The following is a 14,743-nucleotide window of genomic DNA, read 5'->3' as shown; positions in this document are numbered from 1 at the left end:
CCATTCCATGATTCCTTAAATTAAGTCCAATAGGTTTTATCATGTAGAATCTGACCCATTTTCTAATTGAGCGTGTTAGAATAGCCTTGCATGGGATAATTGTTGGATGTGGAGTCGGTCCAACTGAATATGTTAACTGAGCTTACAGGTATCAAGCTTACTCTTATTTTTGTTCAGAGCATGCGGCAAAAGTCCAATAGCTTTAATCGTCAAGAGGGAGTCCAAATTCGAGTCCATCAATATTTCCAGTTGGACTTGCTTTCAGTCAATCCTTGGATCATAATTTCTAGTCCACCTAGCACATCCATCTCTTTTAGTGTGCATTCTATTCATAATCACGATTCTAATATCCTCTAGAATGCTCATAATGGCCTTGCACCTAGCTTCCACGCACCTCCCGTTGAAAGCTTCACTTAGATTATTATCAATAACATCACATTTAATGTTAGTATCAAAGAAGGCTTTGTACCAGTGTTTTGACTCAGTACGGAATAGATCGTCATGACCTTGGTGAGTCATTTCCTTCAACCTCTGTCTATGAACCTCAAAATCTGACATATTAGTACTCTTAGCACATTTCCAAAATTGTCTCGTCAACTGCTTTCCTTTGTATTTTTTTCCCCAATTGGAATATATGTGCCTTGCATACATCCTATGTTCTGCATTTGGCAAAAGTTCAGCTACGGAAGGAATGAGACCCTGACAAATATAAAAACAAAAACAAAAGCAAAAGTAAAACATTAATATTGATAAGCGTTGCATACAATGTTGCAATCAATTTCCAAATGAGTCATAAAGAAGCATTGCATACCTTTTGTTAGTCATTTATCAAAGCCCAATCGTTGCCATTACACATATCAAGGTCTGATTTCAACAATTCGATAAATCAAGTCCTCGTGTCCTTATTTTCGATTCTTACCACTGCCCATGCCACTGGAACATTTGGTTGTTGGGATCCCTCTCTACAGTACACAATAACTCACCCTTGATCAAATGCCTCAAGAAACATCCATCCAATCCAATGATCTTCCTACATCCAGCCAAAAAACCTTTTCTACAGGCATCAAAGCAAATGTAAGCCCTATCAAATAATGGTAGAGAATCTGGCAATGACCTTTCAACTTTTATCTTAAAATTGTTTGCGTGGCTTTCAGTGTAAACTCCCACAAGTAGTCATATATCTGTGCATACTCTTTCTTATAATTGCCTTACAGTTCCTTTAATACTTTTAGGTTTGTTCTTCTACACTGACTCAAAGTAACATTTACTCCCAGCTATTCTCTAACTAATTTCTTCAACTTAGGTGCATTTATTTTAGGCATTGCAGAAATGAGAATCATGAAGTGTTTAGCTAAGTAAGCACTAGACACTCTCTTATTCTCGAAAGTGACACTGCATATATGCTCATCTATATACTTTTTCCAATGAAATGACCCAGTCTTGCTATCAAGAGCACCATAAATCATCCAATTACAATTTGTCTAGGCACACCTAGCTCTTACAAATCTAGTTGTGTTCTTGGTATATTTGATTGCTCTTTACTCAACCACAGAGTACCTCAAAATTTCATCTTTGAATTCAGTTGCATCCCCGAATGTCATGCCGACAAAAAATACCGCATTTGTACCATTTTGTTCATATGATGGGAACCTACTTCTCCTCCTTGAAATAGCAACATCAACCTCCTCGTCGCCCTTATCATTCAAACCTGATTGAAGACTTTCTTCCTTATCTGAATAACGGTACTCTGTTTCGTACCCAGAAGCATCTACCGATCGAGCCTCATCCATAATCAGTGTTTGGGAAGTGCCAGTTGCCTCACTATAAGCGCCACTTTTTACCCTATGTCTCGCTGAAAATTCCTTTAATTTTCTCCCTTGCATCAGCCAGTTCAAAATCATCACCGTCACTCAATTGTTCCACATCCACCAAATTACATGCATCATCATCCTCCCCCTCATCTAGATCCCTATTAGCAACCTCAAGCTAATTCTCGTCATCATCAATATTCCCAATCACATTATACAGACCTCCAATTTCCATTTCAGTTTTCGTCTCTTCATCATCAACATGCTCAACATATAGGTCAATATTTTCAAAACGCAGATGATGATAAAATAGATCTATCACATCAGAGTTATCCCATAAATACCTAAAAGTTAGCCCGTCTTTAAGAGTTGTACTTCCAGGAACTCTGTAAAAGAGTTTCTCTATTTCACGCACACTCAAAGCCTCAATAGCTTCAATTATATTGGACAATGAACCATTATTTAAGCCTATTTCGATAACATCAACCCTTCCACCTACGTATTCCAATGGCGATCCAACTTGAAACTTACCTCCAAAGAAAACAGTGACATAAACTTTGTTCTCGGCCATTAGACCTACAAGGGGACAAAAATAAAGAGTAAACTTGCCTGAGCAGAAGAAAAATATTGATGATTTAACCGCACAAATAAATATTCTAAGAGAGAAAAGAGCATAAAAACAAATGAGAAAACAAACTCCATTGTACTATAGAGTTAACACTACAATGTACATGATGATGGCTCATTTATGAAGGTCATACTTCAACTGTTGATTAAAAATTTGCTTGCTTGGTTGCAACATGTTCCAGACAATGAACTACTTTAGCACAATCTTTCTCGAAATGGTTGATGCTTGGCATCATATGGCAATTGAGAAGAAATTCTAGGAAACGATAACAAATTCGAAAATTTCATATATAACCAGGAAGAATCTGACAGGCAGTATACACCACAAAAAGTGAATCAAAATTTCTCAATCTTTCGGCACACAAAATTTCCACCATATATGTGGTAAAGCAACTCACTAATAAGGACCAGAAGAGAAACATTTAGAGCTAATATCACGAGTCCAGGCTCAGCTCCACATAAACCAATCAAGAACCGAAGACACGAACCATTTCTCACGTGGTCGCGAATTAAAATTAGGAACCTAAGCAACTACCCTACCCTACCTCATTGCAAATCGCAACACAAATCGAATCGGTCCGAACACACAGATCTTGACCGAACTAGAATAGAAACACACGCCGCTCGATACCTAAATGCTATAATGCAGAGAGCGATACCGACCTGCACAAGGAGGAGTCCCCGTCGCCGTCGCCGTCTCCATCGTCGAAGTCGCTCGATCCGTCGTCGAGACTCTCGTAGGACAGGTCTTCACACGAACTCGCGATCAACGAAGAAGAGAACTCGAACTCTACGAACTCCAGATCGCGATTAAACTCCAGATAACAATGGGCATCGAACTCCAACTCTCGAGGAGATCCAAAACGCAAGGGAACTCGAGATCATCAAACTCGATTTGGGGCTTAGGGTTCAAAGGGAGACTGAGTGTTAATTTCATTTAGAGGGAGAGAAAGACGACGATGACTCTGGGCATAGGGTTCAGACGACTTTAATTCGGAAGAAGAAGAAGAGATGTTCCAGCAGAGGTTGAATCGGAGCATACTGTTCAGATAAGGAATAAGGAAGGAGACGACGCTAAGGGGAAAGGAAAGAGAGACGTTCAAGAAGAAAGAGGGACGTCCATAAACGATGTTGTTTTGCATACTTGGATATTTTTGCTTAAACCATTTTTCACGTAGGAGAGAGAAATGATTAATAAGCGCCACGTCAGCGTTTTCCGTCAGTAAATTTAACGGTGTTAACTTTAGGACTCGATTGAACCAATTTAACAAGTTTTAGGATTCGATTGCACTTTTTGCAAGTTTTAGGACTCAAATGCACTTTTGTGACAAGTTTAAGGTTGTAGTGCACTTGTCCCTTCATGTTATATGTTGGAGTCACGTCTATTTGCGTGACATGAGTTCCGAGGTAATTGCCGTACCAATTCTTACGTTGCAGCGTATTTGTACACTTTTTACGTACTATTTCATGCACACGAAAATCGTGCGATCGCACTTCCTACTCTAGGAAAAGTACTTTGCCTTATGCAGACCACATGTGATCGCGTGAGCCTACTAATACAAATTATGATAGATTTTTTCCAAAGAAACTTGCTATATATATATGTATGTATGTATGATATGTCGATGCCTTTTTCTTATGTAAAGAAGACCGATGAAACAAAGAAGGTCTAGTTATCATTTTGCACAAATCTTAATAACCTTAGGTTCATCAAAACCCCCCCATTCACTCAATCCACCGCCACTTGTGGAAGCCACCATCACCACCACTCGTCCAAACCACCATTACCGACACCAACACCATCCTTAGCTCTCTCTCTCTCTCTCTCTCTCTCTCTCTCTCTCTCCCAACAAATACTTCTTCTTTCTTTCTTTCTTTCTTATTTTTTTCCATGGACGTCAGTTTTACAAGAGTTTTGAATTTCGCACTATTGCTTGAATTTTCAAAATCAAGGTATTTGTAATTGATTTTCTATTTTACATAATAAAGAGAGTGATTTTTCAATTTCCATTTAATTTATTTAAGGTAATGGTCCTTTTCACTTTTCTCTAACATTAAAAGAAGGGCACGCTTGATAACCAAAATATAACATAAAAATTTCACCCAATTCCCATTGTATTTTACATTGAAATATCATATTCAACTAAGATCTTTCTCTCATTCTCTTCTCCTATATATGGAAACGAAATAATCAATAAAAAAAATTTCCTGTAAAAAAAAAAGGAATGTGTAGTTCAGTTGGCCTTGAATATGTGTAATTCCGCTATCATTTTCCAAGTTATTGTATTTTAAATTTATCTAAACTGAGAAATTGTTAAATTAAAATGACCCCATTTAAAAATGATTTAACCAAAAATAAGTGAATTATTTATATTCTCCCGATCTCTTGTCATTCCTTTTGTTTTATTGGAAGTCAAAACTAAAGCTCTTCCACTTTCTAGGACAATTAATGAAAACGTCTGACCATCAATTAATTTGTTATTATTTCAAGAATTTTCGAAAAAAAATTTCTTTGGATTTTTTGTTATTAAAATAGTTAAATTATATAGTTTTAGGGGAAATACCAAGTCTGGGGGGCCAACAATCGTCCGACTTGCACATCAATTACTAATTTTTTCTGCCAAATGATAAATTAATAAATTAAAAGGTTAATACCATGAAAAATACCAAACTTGTACATTTATGATAAATTTACCATAAATTAATTTTTATACCACCAAAAACCCCAAACTGGTACATTTGTGACAAATCTACCATCCGTTAGTTTCCTTCAAATTGGACTAATATCACGAAAAATTATAAACTGGTACACATGTGACTTACAGAGGGTAAATCCCAAACCGGTACACCCGTTAACTGTCATGTGTCATCCAACTCAGCAATTTGACGGTAAAATTCTAACGGAAACTAACTGAGGGTAAATTTGTCATAAGTGTATCGGTTTGAATTTTTGGTGATCAAAAAATTTAATTTGGAGTAAATTTATCATAAATATACCAGTTTTGGATTTGTCGTGATATTAACCCTGAATTAAAATACACCTTCAGTCAGTCTACGATGGAAGGAAGGCGTGGAGGCTTGAGAAGAGAGGCGCTTGGAGATGTCAATCGCGGTCGTTGGTGGAGTTGCTGGCGAACGGCCAAGATATTGTCAGATCGATCCTTCTCAAAACTTAGATGTCAATACATTGTAGAAATCATGACTGGTCTATTTTTTTACATTAAAATTTGTATTATGTTACACAAATTACGCGAAAATAGAAAAATCACTATGTTTTAAGGACTATAATCGTTATATCGATAAAAAAAATTGAATATCAATGCCTTTCTTTAAAAAATTTAGTGATATGAAATTCGAAAATTCTTCTTAAACCTACGTCCATGAAAAAGTTAGGGTTAATACTACGAAAAACTCCAAACTGATACACTTGTAACAAATTTACCTCAAAGTAATTTTTTGACCACCAAAAACTTCAAACTTGTACATCTGTGACAAATTTACCCTCCGTTAGTTTTCACTAAATTTTACCATCAAATTGCCGAGTTGGATAATATGTGACAGTTGACGGGTGTACAGTTTGGTGTTTTACCATCTGTTTGTCACAAGTGTACTAGTTTGTAATTTTTCGTGATATTAATCTAATTTAACGGAAACTAAAGGAGGGTATATTTGTCACAAATGTATCAATTTGGAGTTTTTGGTGGTCAAAATATTAGTTAGGGTAAATTTGTCACAGATATACCAGTTTGGGGATTTTGGTGGTAAAAAAATTAGTTTGGGATAAATTTGTCATAAATATACAAGTTTGAGGTTTTTTGTGGTCTTAACCAAAAAAGAAAATACGTTTAAACATAAACAGAAAGTTGAAAACCATCTACCTACAAGCTCTACCTCTTTTTACTAATTATGATTAATTTTTGTTGCATGAACATATATGTGGATGTGATTCCCATTCGTCGCCATCTCTTCATTTGAAATTAAAAATATTTCCCATTTTTTTTAACTTTTTATTTCAAAAGGTTTTTCCTTGGGAAATTGAAGATATGAGCCAATTCAGTGCAATCTAATCTAGTTTTGTATTTCGTTTACATGAGATTTTGTCGGACCACTGTTAACTATTCTAAAAATTTAAGCTGTTAGATGAATGGGTTATTTAATATTTAATTACTCTAACAGTTTATGTGCAATAAATAAAAAGCACACCTAAAAAATAAACACCCTTTCAATTCCACTACATACAGACCAAAAAAAAAATTCCGCTACATTATACTTCGCCATAACTCTCTCTCTCACCCTAATCTATAAAAAAACAAAACCCAAAGAATCTGTCAATTAGGGCGCGTTTGGTAACGCTTCTGTTTCTCTATTTTTCTGTTCTTCTGTTCCTTGGAACAAAAAAAGAACAGAAATCCGTTTGGTAACGCATTTTATTTTTCTATTTCCTGGAATAGAAAAGTGGCCAAAAAATAGATTTGGAACATAAATAAGAAGTAGAAAAAATCTACTTCTTTGTTCTTAGAAATAGAAATAGAAATAGAAAGGTCCGGTCCTCAAGCTGCGACCTCAGCTCCTCCTCCATCCTCCGTCGTCTGCAAACCGTCTCAAAGCACCGGTCCGGTCCATTCTCGGCGGAAATAATAAAAAAATTATAAAAAAAATTAATTAAATTATAAAAAATTCCAAAAATTCAAAAAAAATCAGAAAAATTCTCAGAAAATCCATAAAAATCAGAAAAACTCAGAAAATCCATAAAAATTTGCAAAATTCCAAAATTGAAAAAATTAAAAAAAATTCATAAAAAGCTTTCTGGAAAATAAAAAGAGACAAATTTCGGGAAAGTAAAAAGTTTTAATAAACTTTTCCCCAAAAAAAAAATAAAAAATTCACATAATGGCTTAGAATAAATTAAAAAATTCCGAAAATTCATAAAAATTAGAAAAATTTCAGAAAAATCCCATAAAAAATTAGAAAATTAAAAAATTCCCAAAATTCATATAAATCAGAAAAATTCTCATAAAATCCATAAAAATCAGAAAAACTCAGAAAATCCTTAAATATTTGCAAAATTCCGAAATTGAAAAAATTAAAAAAATTTCATAAAAAATTTTCGGAAAAATAAAAAGAAACAGATTTAGGGAAAGTAAAAAATTTTAATAAATTTTACCCCAAAAAATATAAAAAAATTCACATAATGGCTTAGAATACCTGCGGCCACCCACTTTGAGTGAAATTTAAATTTTTGAGGTGCCCAAGTGGTATTTTTGAAGATTCCTTAGTTGAGGGATTAAAAGGGGTTTTAAACCCCTAAAAAGGATTAGACAAACCAATAAATCATGCTTATTGATTTTTTTCACTTATAACTTGTACTTATAGTTAAATAAAAGATATAGATTTGAATGCAAAAAATTGGGAATAGAAATTTTGTGCAGTTACCAAACGCATTTATGTTCTTTTTCTATTCCAGGAATAGAAATTTTGTGCAGTTACCAAACACATTTCTGTTCTAGAAATAGAAATTTTGTGCAGTTACCAAACGCATTATTTTGCTCAGAAACTCTTCCAGGAAATAGAAATAGAAAAAACTATTTCTGAAAAGAAATTGTTCTCAGAAATAGAAACGTTACCATACGCACCCTTAGTATACCCATAGACTGTTGTCTTTTAGATAGGCTACTCTTCCAAGATGACATAATCGTATTGATGGATCATCAAGAGAAGATTCTTTTGTCTTATAAGAAACATGAAGGAAGACATTGATGTTTGATGATAGTTCATGAACCAATTCTTGTTTTGGATTGGCAGGTGCATGCACTTATTGTCCCAAAGCTGTATCCACAGCAACAGATAATTCGAGACAAAAACACACCACAGCGAGATTAACACCTAAATTAAAGCTCGGATAATAGATGTTAAACACTTCATGATTTGTCATCTAGCGTCCATGAGATCTTTTTTGTCCAATTGTAAATCATAGAGATTCCGCACACTAAGTGATCATGCCATGTTTTTATGTATATTCATTAGGGGTGAGCATTAGACTCGGACTGGATCGGCCGATTGTAGGCGATTCCTAGTGCCTAAAATTTCGAACTGGTGATAATCGGTTCGGTTCCCAATTCTTATGAACCGGATCGATAATTTTTCTTTACAATTCTTATTATTAAAACACATTTCTTAAAAAAACTAATCGAGCTCTCATTTTGCTTCTTTCTTGTTGTTTTTGTGGAACAGTAATTTCATCCCCTTTTTGAACGAATTAATTGGAATTTGGCTAATTGCAATTGGAGTTCAGCCTTCGTGTTTTTTGCCCGCTCATCCAAAGTGAATGAGAACGTGATGAAGATGGCCCTAATTGATGGAGATAGAGTTGACAGATTATGATGGCAAAGCTGGCACTGACAGATGGGAACAGTGATCAATGAGACATCGCATTGTTATCGAATCTTCATGTTTACAACAAAAGGGCTTAAAAATTGCAAGATCAAGGCTTTAATCAAAGCTTCTTTCTTCTCTTTTTGTGTATGGTCATGATCACAACAGTGCAGTGAATTAAGAAACTAGAGATCACGATTGATGACATTTGCACATTCATTACCTTCTCCGACCTCTTATCAAGCTTTTGAGATAAGTTACGATACTGCACACGAATTCATTTAGGGCCCGTTTGGTAACATGCCAAACAGTAAAAATTTCTGTTCTTTTGTTCCCAGAATCAATTTGGGAACAGAAATTCGGTTGTTTAATTTTTTGATTATGGGCACAAATTTGCAAGAATTTGTTCCCAGAATCAGTTTTGGAACACAATCAAGAATAAAAAAAAAATGTCCGATGTGAGGGCTGCCCTCGCCGGATCCGGCGAGATTAAAATATTTTAATAAAAAAATTTATTAATAAAAAAAATTTACTGACCATGGCTTGCGACCAGGCCAGGGCCCAAAAAAAGAAAAAATATTTTCAATAAAATGTCTTAATAAAAAAATATTATTAACAAAAAATATTTTACCTGCCATGGCCAAAAAAAATAAAAAAATATTTACTGGCCATGGCCAAGGAGGAGAAGAAAAAAAGAAAAGAAAAAAAAGAAAAAAGAAAGAAAGAAATATTAAAATATTTAAAAATATTATTAATAAAAAGAAATTTTGTGCCGTTACCAAACGCATTTATGTTCTTTTTCTATTTTAGAAATGGAAATTTTGGGTCGTTACCAAACGCCTTCAAATGCTCAAAATCAGTTCCCGGGCATAGAATCAAAAAGAATTATTTCTAAGCAGAATCAGTTCCTGGGCATAGAATCGTTGCCATGCGTACCCTTATAGGTCTTTCTCGATATATGTAGAGCAAAAGGAAAACATTTTCAAAATTGTGAAGCAGTGCGTGAGGAGTAGCAATAGAACAGCTTTATTCAATGTTTCCAAATTCGAAGGTGTTGGACCCTCTTTTGAAAAAAAATAGTATTTAAAAATGTGCTTTCATTATTAAAATATAAAAAAAAATATGAACATGCAGACTAAGATATTGGATAAAAATTGCACGAAATGGAGATGTAATAATATTTTAAGAGAACTAAGACAATACATTCTACAACTCAAACACGGCAAACTAGTATACGAATAATATTTAGAATTTGATATTCTATAACTACACTTCGCCGATCTAATATTCTTTCTTATTTTCTTTTATTTTCAAATAAATATCTTTATTTATACTATAAAAAATCATGTAATTTTTTTATATCTTTTAAATATTTATTTTGTCTATATCTTTCAAAATTTGATATTCCAAGTCTGGAAAAAAATGAATATACTTTCTTTCTTTTCAATTAAATAGTAGAGTCTACCCGTTGCGAAAGACAAATATATATATGTAGCTCAAGCCATATCTCTACTACATGTGTAAATATACTACATATGTAAAGTAAATCGAAGAAAGATTTCGACCTCAATCTTTTTTCAAGAATTTCCATACAAGCCCACGCAAAGTTGTCGTCATGAATTTCAGCTTAATTCCCTAACCAAAGGATAAAATCAAATTCAAGTTGATACGGACAATTTCTTACCTTTCTGAAATATAATCTATCTCGATGATTTAGTATATCTTTTTCTTGAAAGATCTCAAATTTTGAAAAGTTATTTCATTCTTTATTTAAAACTTTTTTCACTGTTTTGTCCACAAACGTGTGTTGTTTTTTTGTTAGTTGAAAAAAAGAGAAAAAACAATTACATGTGCATTTGATGCCTTGTCTTTAGTCGCAATCATTTGCCATCCAAATTGAAGATTGGATCTAGCGTTTTCTTGTTAAGTGAAGTCATTTTCCTTTGACCAATTTATTTTTCCATGTTAAACACTGAGAAATGGAAAAAAGAAGAAGAAGGTTTTACGGTATAATAACATCCTCCATACAAGCACAGCCTAGTTGGAACGGACGTTAAAACAATGTAGCTTAATTCAAGCCCAAACAATAATATATACACTAAATGAGTTAATCTGAGTCGAGCTTGACCTATTAGAGATTTCCCAAAGTCGGAGCTTGAACTTGGGTAATCAAGCTTGATCGCACATCTGGATCTATTATAGGGCGCTTGATAATCGGGTTTTGTCAGGCTTGAGGTTTACTCAATTTGACTCATTATATGACCAAGAAAAAAGCTTAAGTCAATTACACTCCATTGTCCGCTAATCTAATTTCTGCCTTTTGTGTTTGCTCTTTCCACGCTATTGGGCATTAGCGACTTGCGTGTAATGTACCACGGGGACAGACTCAAAATTAAGCGAACGCTACATCGTTGTCATTCATCAATGCCTGTAATGTCGGACTAAGCATCATTCATCGAAGATTTTAACAAAGTGGGAAAACCCGAAACAAATTAATCGGAAGTCAATTAGCTAAAAGTATTTCAACTTCCAGTTTTCACAGATTTGCAATATAATGACTTGTAAATCATTGTCTGATGTAAGGCGCTCTTGTTTTGTTCGAAATTGATTGTCGCAAAAGTGTCCACAAATATGTTCTCGTGCTCAGAACAAGAGCAAACTTAGGCTTATAGTGAGAACGGGTGCACCTTGACATTGACTTGAGGATGGAAAAAAGGAAAAGAACTGATGTTCCTTTTTTAACCTTTCCTTTCTTTCGGTTTGTGTCTTGCGGAAAAGATTTTGCTGCGGAAGATAAGTTTGACTCTCTGTAAAAATTTTATTCTCTTAATAATGCCCTGCATCTTTCACCCATCTATTTCTATTTTTTTTTTTGGTTGGACATCTATAACTAATTGAAAATGCCGATTGATGCAAGTAAAATCAACGTGTCTTCAATTAATTCTCTGGAAACGCGGTCGGTTAGTGATTTACTAAAATTGTTCAATGCTCCCTCTTTTTTATTTTCTTTAAATTTACCATAATCAGTTGATGGAGTTCATCTCGCGTGTTGCAAAAAAACTGAAATCACATAATTTTATAATGGTCTATAATATTATAATTTTATAATCACCTAGCTGTAGCTTCCCTCTCTGTCTAAACCTTTAACGCGCCAGGGAAAAACCACCCTTACACGCAAGTCTGCTTTTAAAGAAATGGAAGAACCACCCTTCGATCCACATCGCAAGTCTCCATCATCATCCGGAGTCTCTCTTCAACTCTTTGCCTTTCAGGCACTCCTGCCGGAGGACTGCAAATGGCTCCCATGGCAAACACCATCAAAGGCCATAAAATGGTTCTCTTTGCCTTGCAGGCGCCCCTGCGGGAGAACTGCGATGGCACCATTAAAACGGGTAAGTTTTGGCTCCTCATTTTCATGGATGGCCCCGATCTGTTGGGCGCATCCAACGGGCAATAAGCCATCGCCCACTGTATAAAGCTCAGCCTCCTTCCCGTGAAAATCGCACTGCCATTTTCCTCCGCTTAAGGAAAAAAAAAAAAAGACCAAACAAATGGCCAATTACCCTCCCGCTGCTCTCGCAAGGCTTGTGGAACTCTCCGAACAGCGGAGGACTCGCGATCTCGAGCACAGCCGCGCGCTTTCAGCTGCCACGAGAAATGCGAAGAGGTACCCAGAATGCAATTTCAATCGCAACGCCATGTTTATTCATTCTAAATTTCGGGCTTTGTTTTTATTTGCTTTCTCTTTTCAGAGCGGTTCGTGAAGCGCAAAGTGCCTTCATCGAAGCTAAAGAAGCTTACTCGTCTGAAGGTTACCGAGTGCTGAACAGAAGCAGACTGACTGTCCATAATCAGGAGCAGATAAGCGCTTTACTTGAGTTACTGGATGAAGTTGAACCGCCCTATCTGCTTTATAGGGTGACGGTTAATGGTCCGGTCCCGGATGAAGATAATGTAGACCCCCTTGTTCAACAAATGAGGCAGAGTCTAGAGGCGCGTGGATTCGCTCTCGTGGGAGGGTAAGTTCCCGCCTTTGATTTTTTCTTCCCTTCTTCCCGGTAGAGAGGGAATACAGATAGAGAAATCTCTCCACCATACCGGAGAATTTCTTTGTAAGGGCCTCCGTAGGTCCAAGGATCCCTTCTCGCGGATGGGTATAGTTAGCAGTGCTCTCGCTCTCTTGTTTCTTTTTGTTCCATTGTATTTCATTCTCTTTTTTATTTTTTAATTTTGTTTGCAGGAACACGTACGCCCTTCCGAACATGGAGGCGAACGCGCAGGGATGACTGGGGAAGAAACACAGAGTAGAGTAGAGTAGAGTAAAGTGGAGGAGAAACAGAGGAGGAGAATAGTAGAGTTGGAGCAGTGTAGGTTCCTTTTTATGTTTTTCTTTTGGTGTCCATTTACATTTTGAATGTCCTCGCCTGCTTGGGATCGAACCGACCTTTTTCGCTTGTTATGATGGATGAAGTGAGTTGATTAGTGGAATGCCATCCGGTGCATAAGGTCGGAGCAGAAAGTTATGGAGTTCATTTCGAATTTGTTAATAAAATCGTACTGAAACTTATTCCAGTTTTTGTTAGATGTCTGGGTGCTTTCGCTCTCTGTTGTTTTATATCACGTGCCTTCTGGTGAAGGTAAAAACATAGTGTTTAAACTTCGAACGAGGAAGAAACAACTATCATCAGCTCACCAAAAGAAAAAGAAAAGGGAACACTTGCAAGCGGCTGACCATCTCATCTCCGCTGACTTGAAGCAAAAGTCAATTGACTCCATCTTCGACCAAAAGAAAAATAATTGTCTCGATGAAAAGCTAAGACTGACGTGAACAAAGGGCAAAAAAGTTGTTTCCTCGGCTGAACTTTCAGTTCGCTAGTGCTAATGGACTGAAAAGACCGGACAACTTCAAATACAGCTTTATCTTAGGTTTATGTATTTTGACACCACATATGAACCAGAGAGTTCGTTCCTTTTTCGTGTGCTTGAATCAATCGCTGAACTAAACTAACTTACAAAATCATGTGGAATAGAAGGATTGGTCCTCACATGTAAATGAAGCGTTCGACGCAGGACAAATCAGAAGAGGTTGTTAAAATTGTATTGACTGCGTGGCATCTATTAATTGCAGACTTTAAGGTGCAGTAATTTTTTATGGCCGTCGCCTTCTGGGCTCTGTTTTCAGATCCAATTCTAGGTAAATCTGCCGGAAAAATTGATAGATGCTTTGATTGAAGAGGTAACATATGGGTACTTTGGTGGTAGTATTTAAGGTGAAACTCAGTTTTTCTTTTGTCTGCTGTTCTGGTTTCTGGAAAAGGACGCCTCATTCATGAATTTTTACTTAACAAGTAAGCATCAAGAATTACAGTATTACTATCCCAAGACATACTAACATTCTATAACCAGAAATCTAATGCGTGCGTCCCCCCTCTCCTAACCCACATCCGCTAGAAATCATCATAGATTTCTTAGATAACATCTTTCATTTTACAAGTTGAAGCCGAGACTCGCCGTACCAGTCAAATGCGAATACTAATTGATCAGATAAGCATGCGACAACACCGTATTGTGGACCTAGAAGGTGCGATAATTTTCTAATAAGCATGTGTTTCCCTCATGCTGTTTCTGTAGAGGACTGCAGCTACATGGACTGTATGCATATGAATCTTTTAGTATTTCTGGATTGTCTCCACCCCATTTAGCATTAAGTCGTTTTGGGGGTAAGTATCCTGAAGGCAGATCAGGGTAATAACTTCTTCCTTTGTTAAGCCACAACTTACTTGGAAGATTTGAGATCCCGATACCAACCGGCGTTGTCGAACTAATTAGAAATCAATATATCTTTTCTTTTAGCAAATGTAGCTGTAGCGAATGAATTTTATAGAAAAGTATTTAATCGTTTTTTTTTCTCATGGCTTCATAATTTAATTTTAAAT

At 35.8% G+C, this 14,743-nt stretch overlaps 1 protein-coding gene across 1 annotated transcript; it reads right to left on the bottom strand.

Annotated features, from left to right (window-relative positions):
* Positions 1-1,884: 1,884 nt before the first annotated feature.
* LOC130135352 (uncharacterized) lies at positions 1,885-3,158 on the bottom strand. The gene is made up of 2 exons (XM_056304288.1): positions 3,099-3,158; positions 1,885-2,384 (listed from the first exon to the last, which is right to left on the bottom strand). Exons 1-2 carry the CDS (start codon positions 3,136-3,138, stop codon positions 1,987-1,989), a joined length of 438 nt encoding a protein of 145 aa, XP_056160263.1. The 5' UTR covers positions 3,139-3,158; the 3' UTR covers positions 1,885-1,986.
* Between the last annotated feature and the right edge of the window lie 11,585 nt (positions 3,159-14,743).

This window comes from Syzygium oleosum, unplaced genomic scaffold, assembly GCF_021117445.2.
Source record: "Syzygium oleosum isolate NSW1041296 unplaced genomic scaffold, Sole_v2.1 Sole_v2.02, whole genome shotgun sequence".
NCBI lineage: Eukaryota > Viridiplantae > Streptophyta > Magnoliopsida > Myrtales > Myrtaceae > Syzygium > Syzygium oleosum.
Note: the sequence above shows the minus strand (reverse complement) of the source record. Positions and strands in the feature narration are given on the sequence as shown.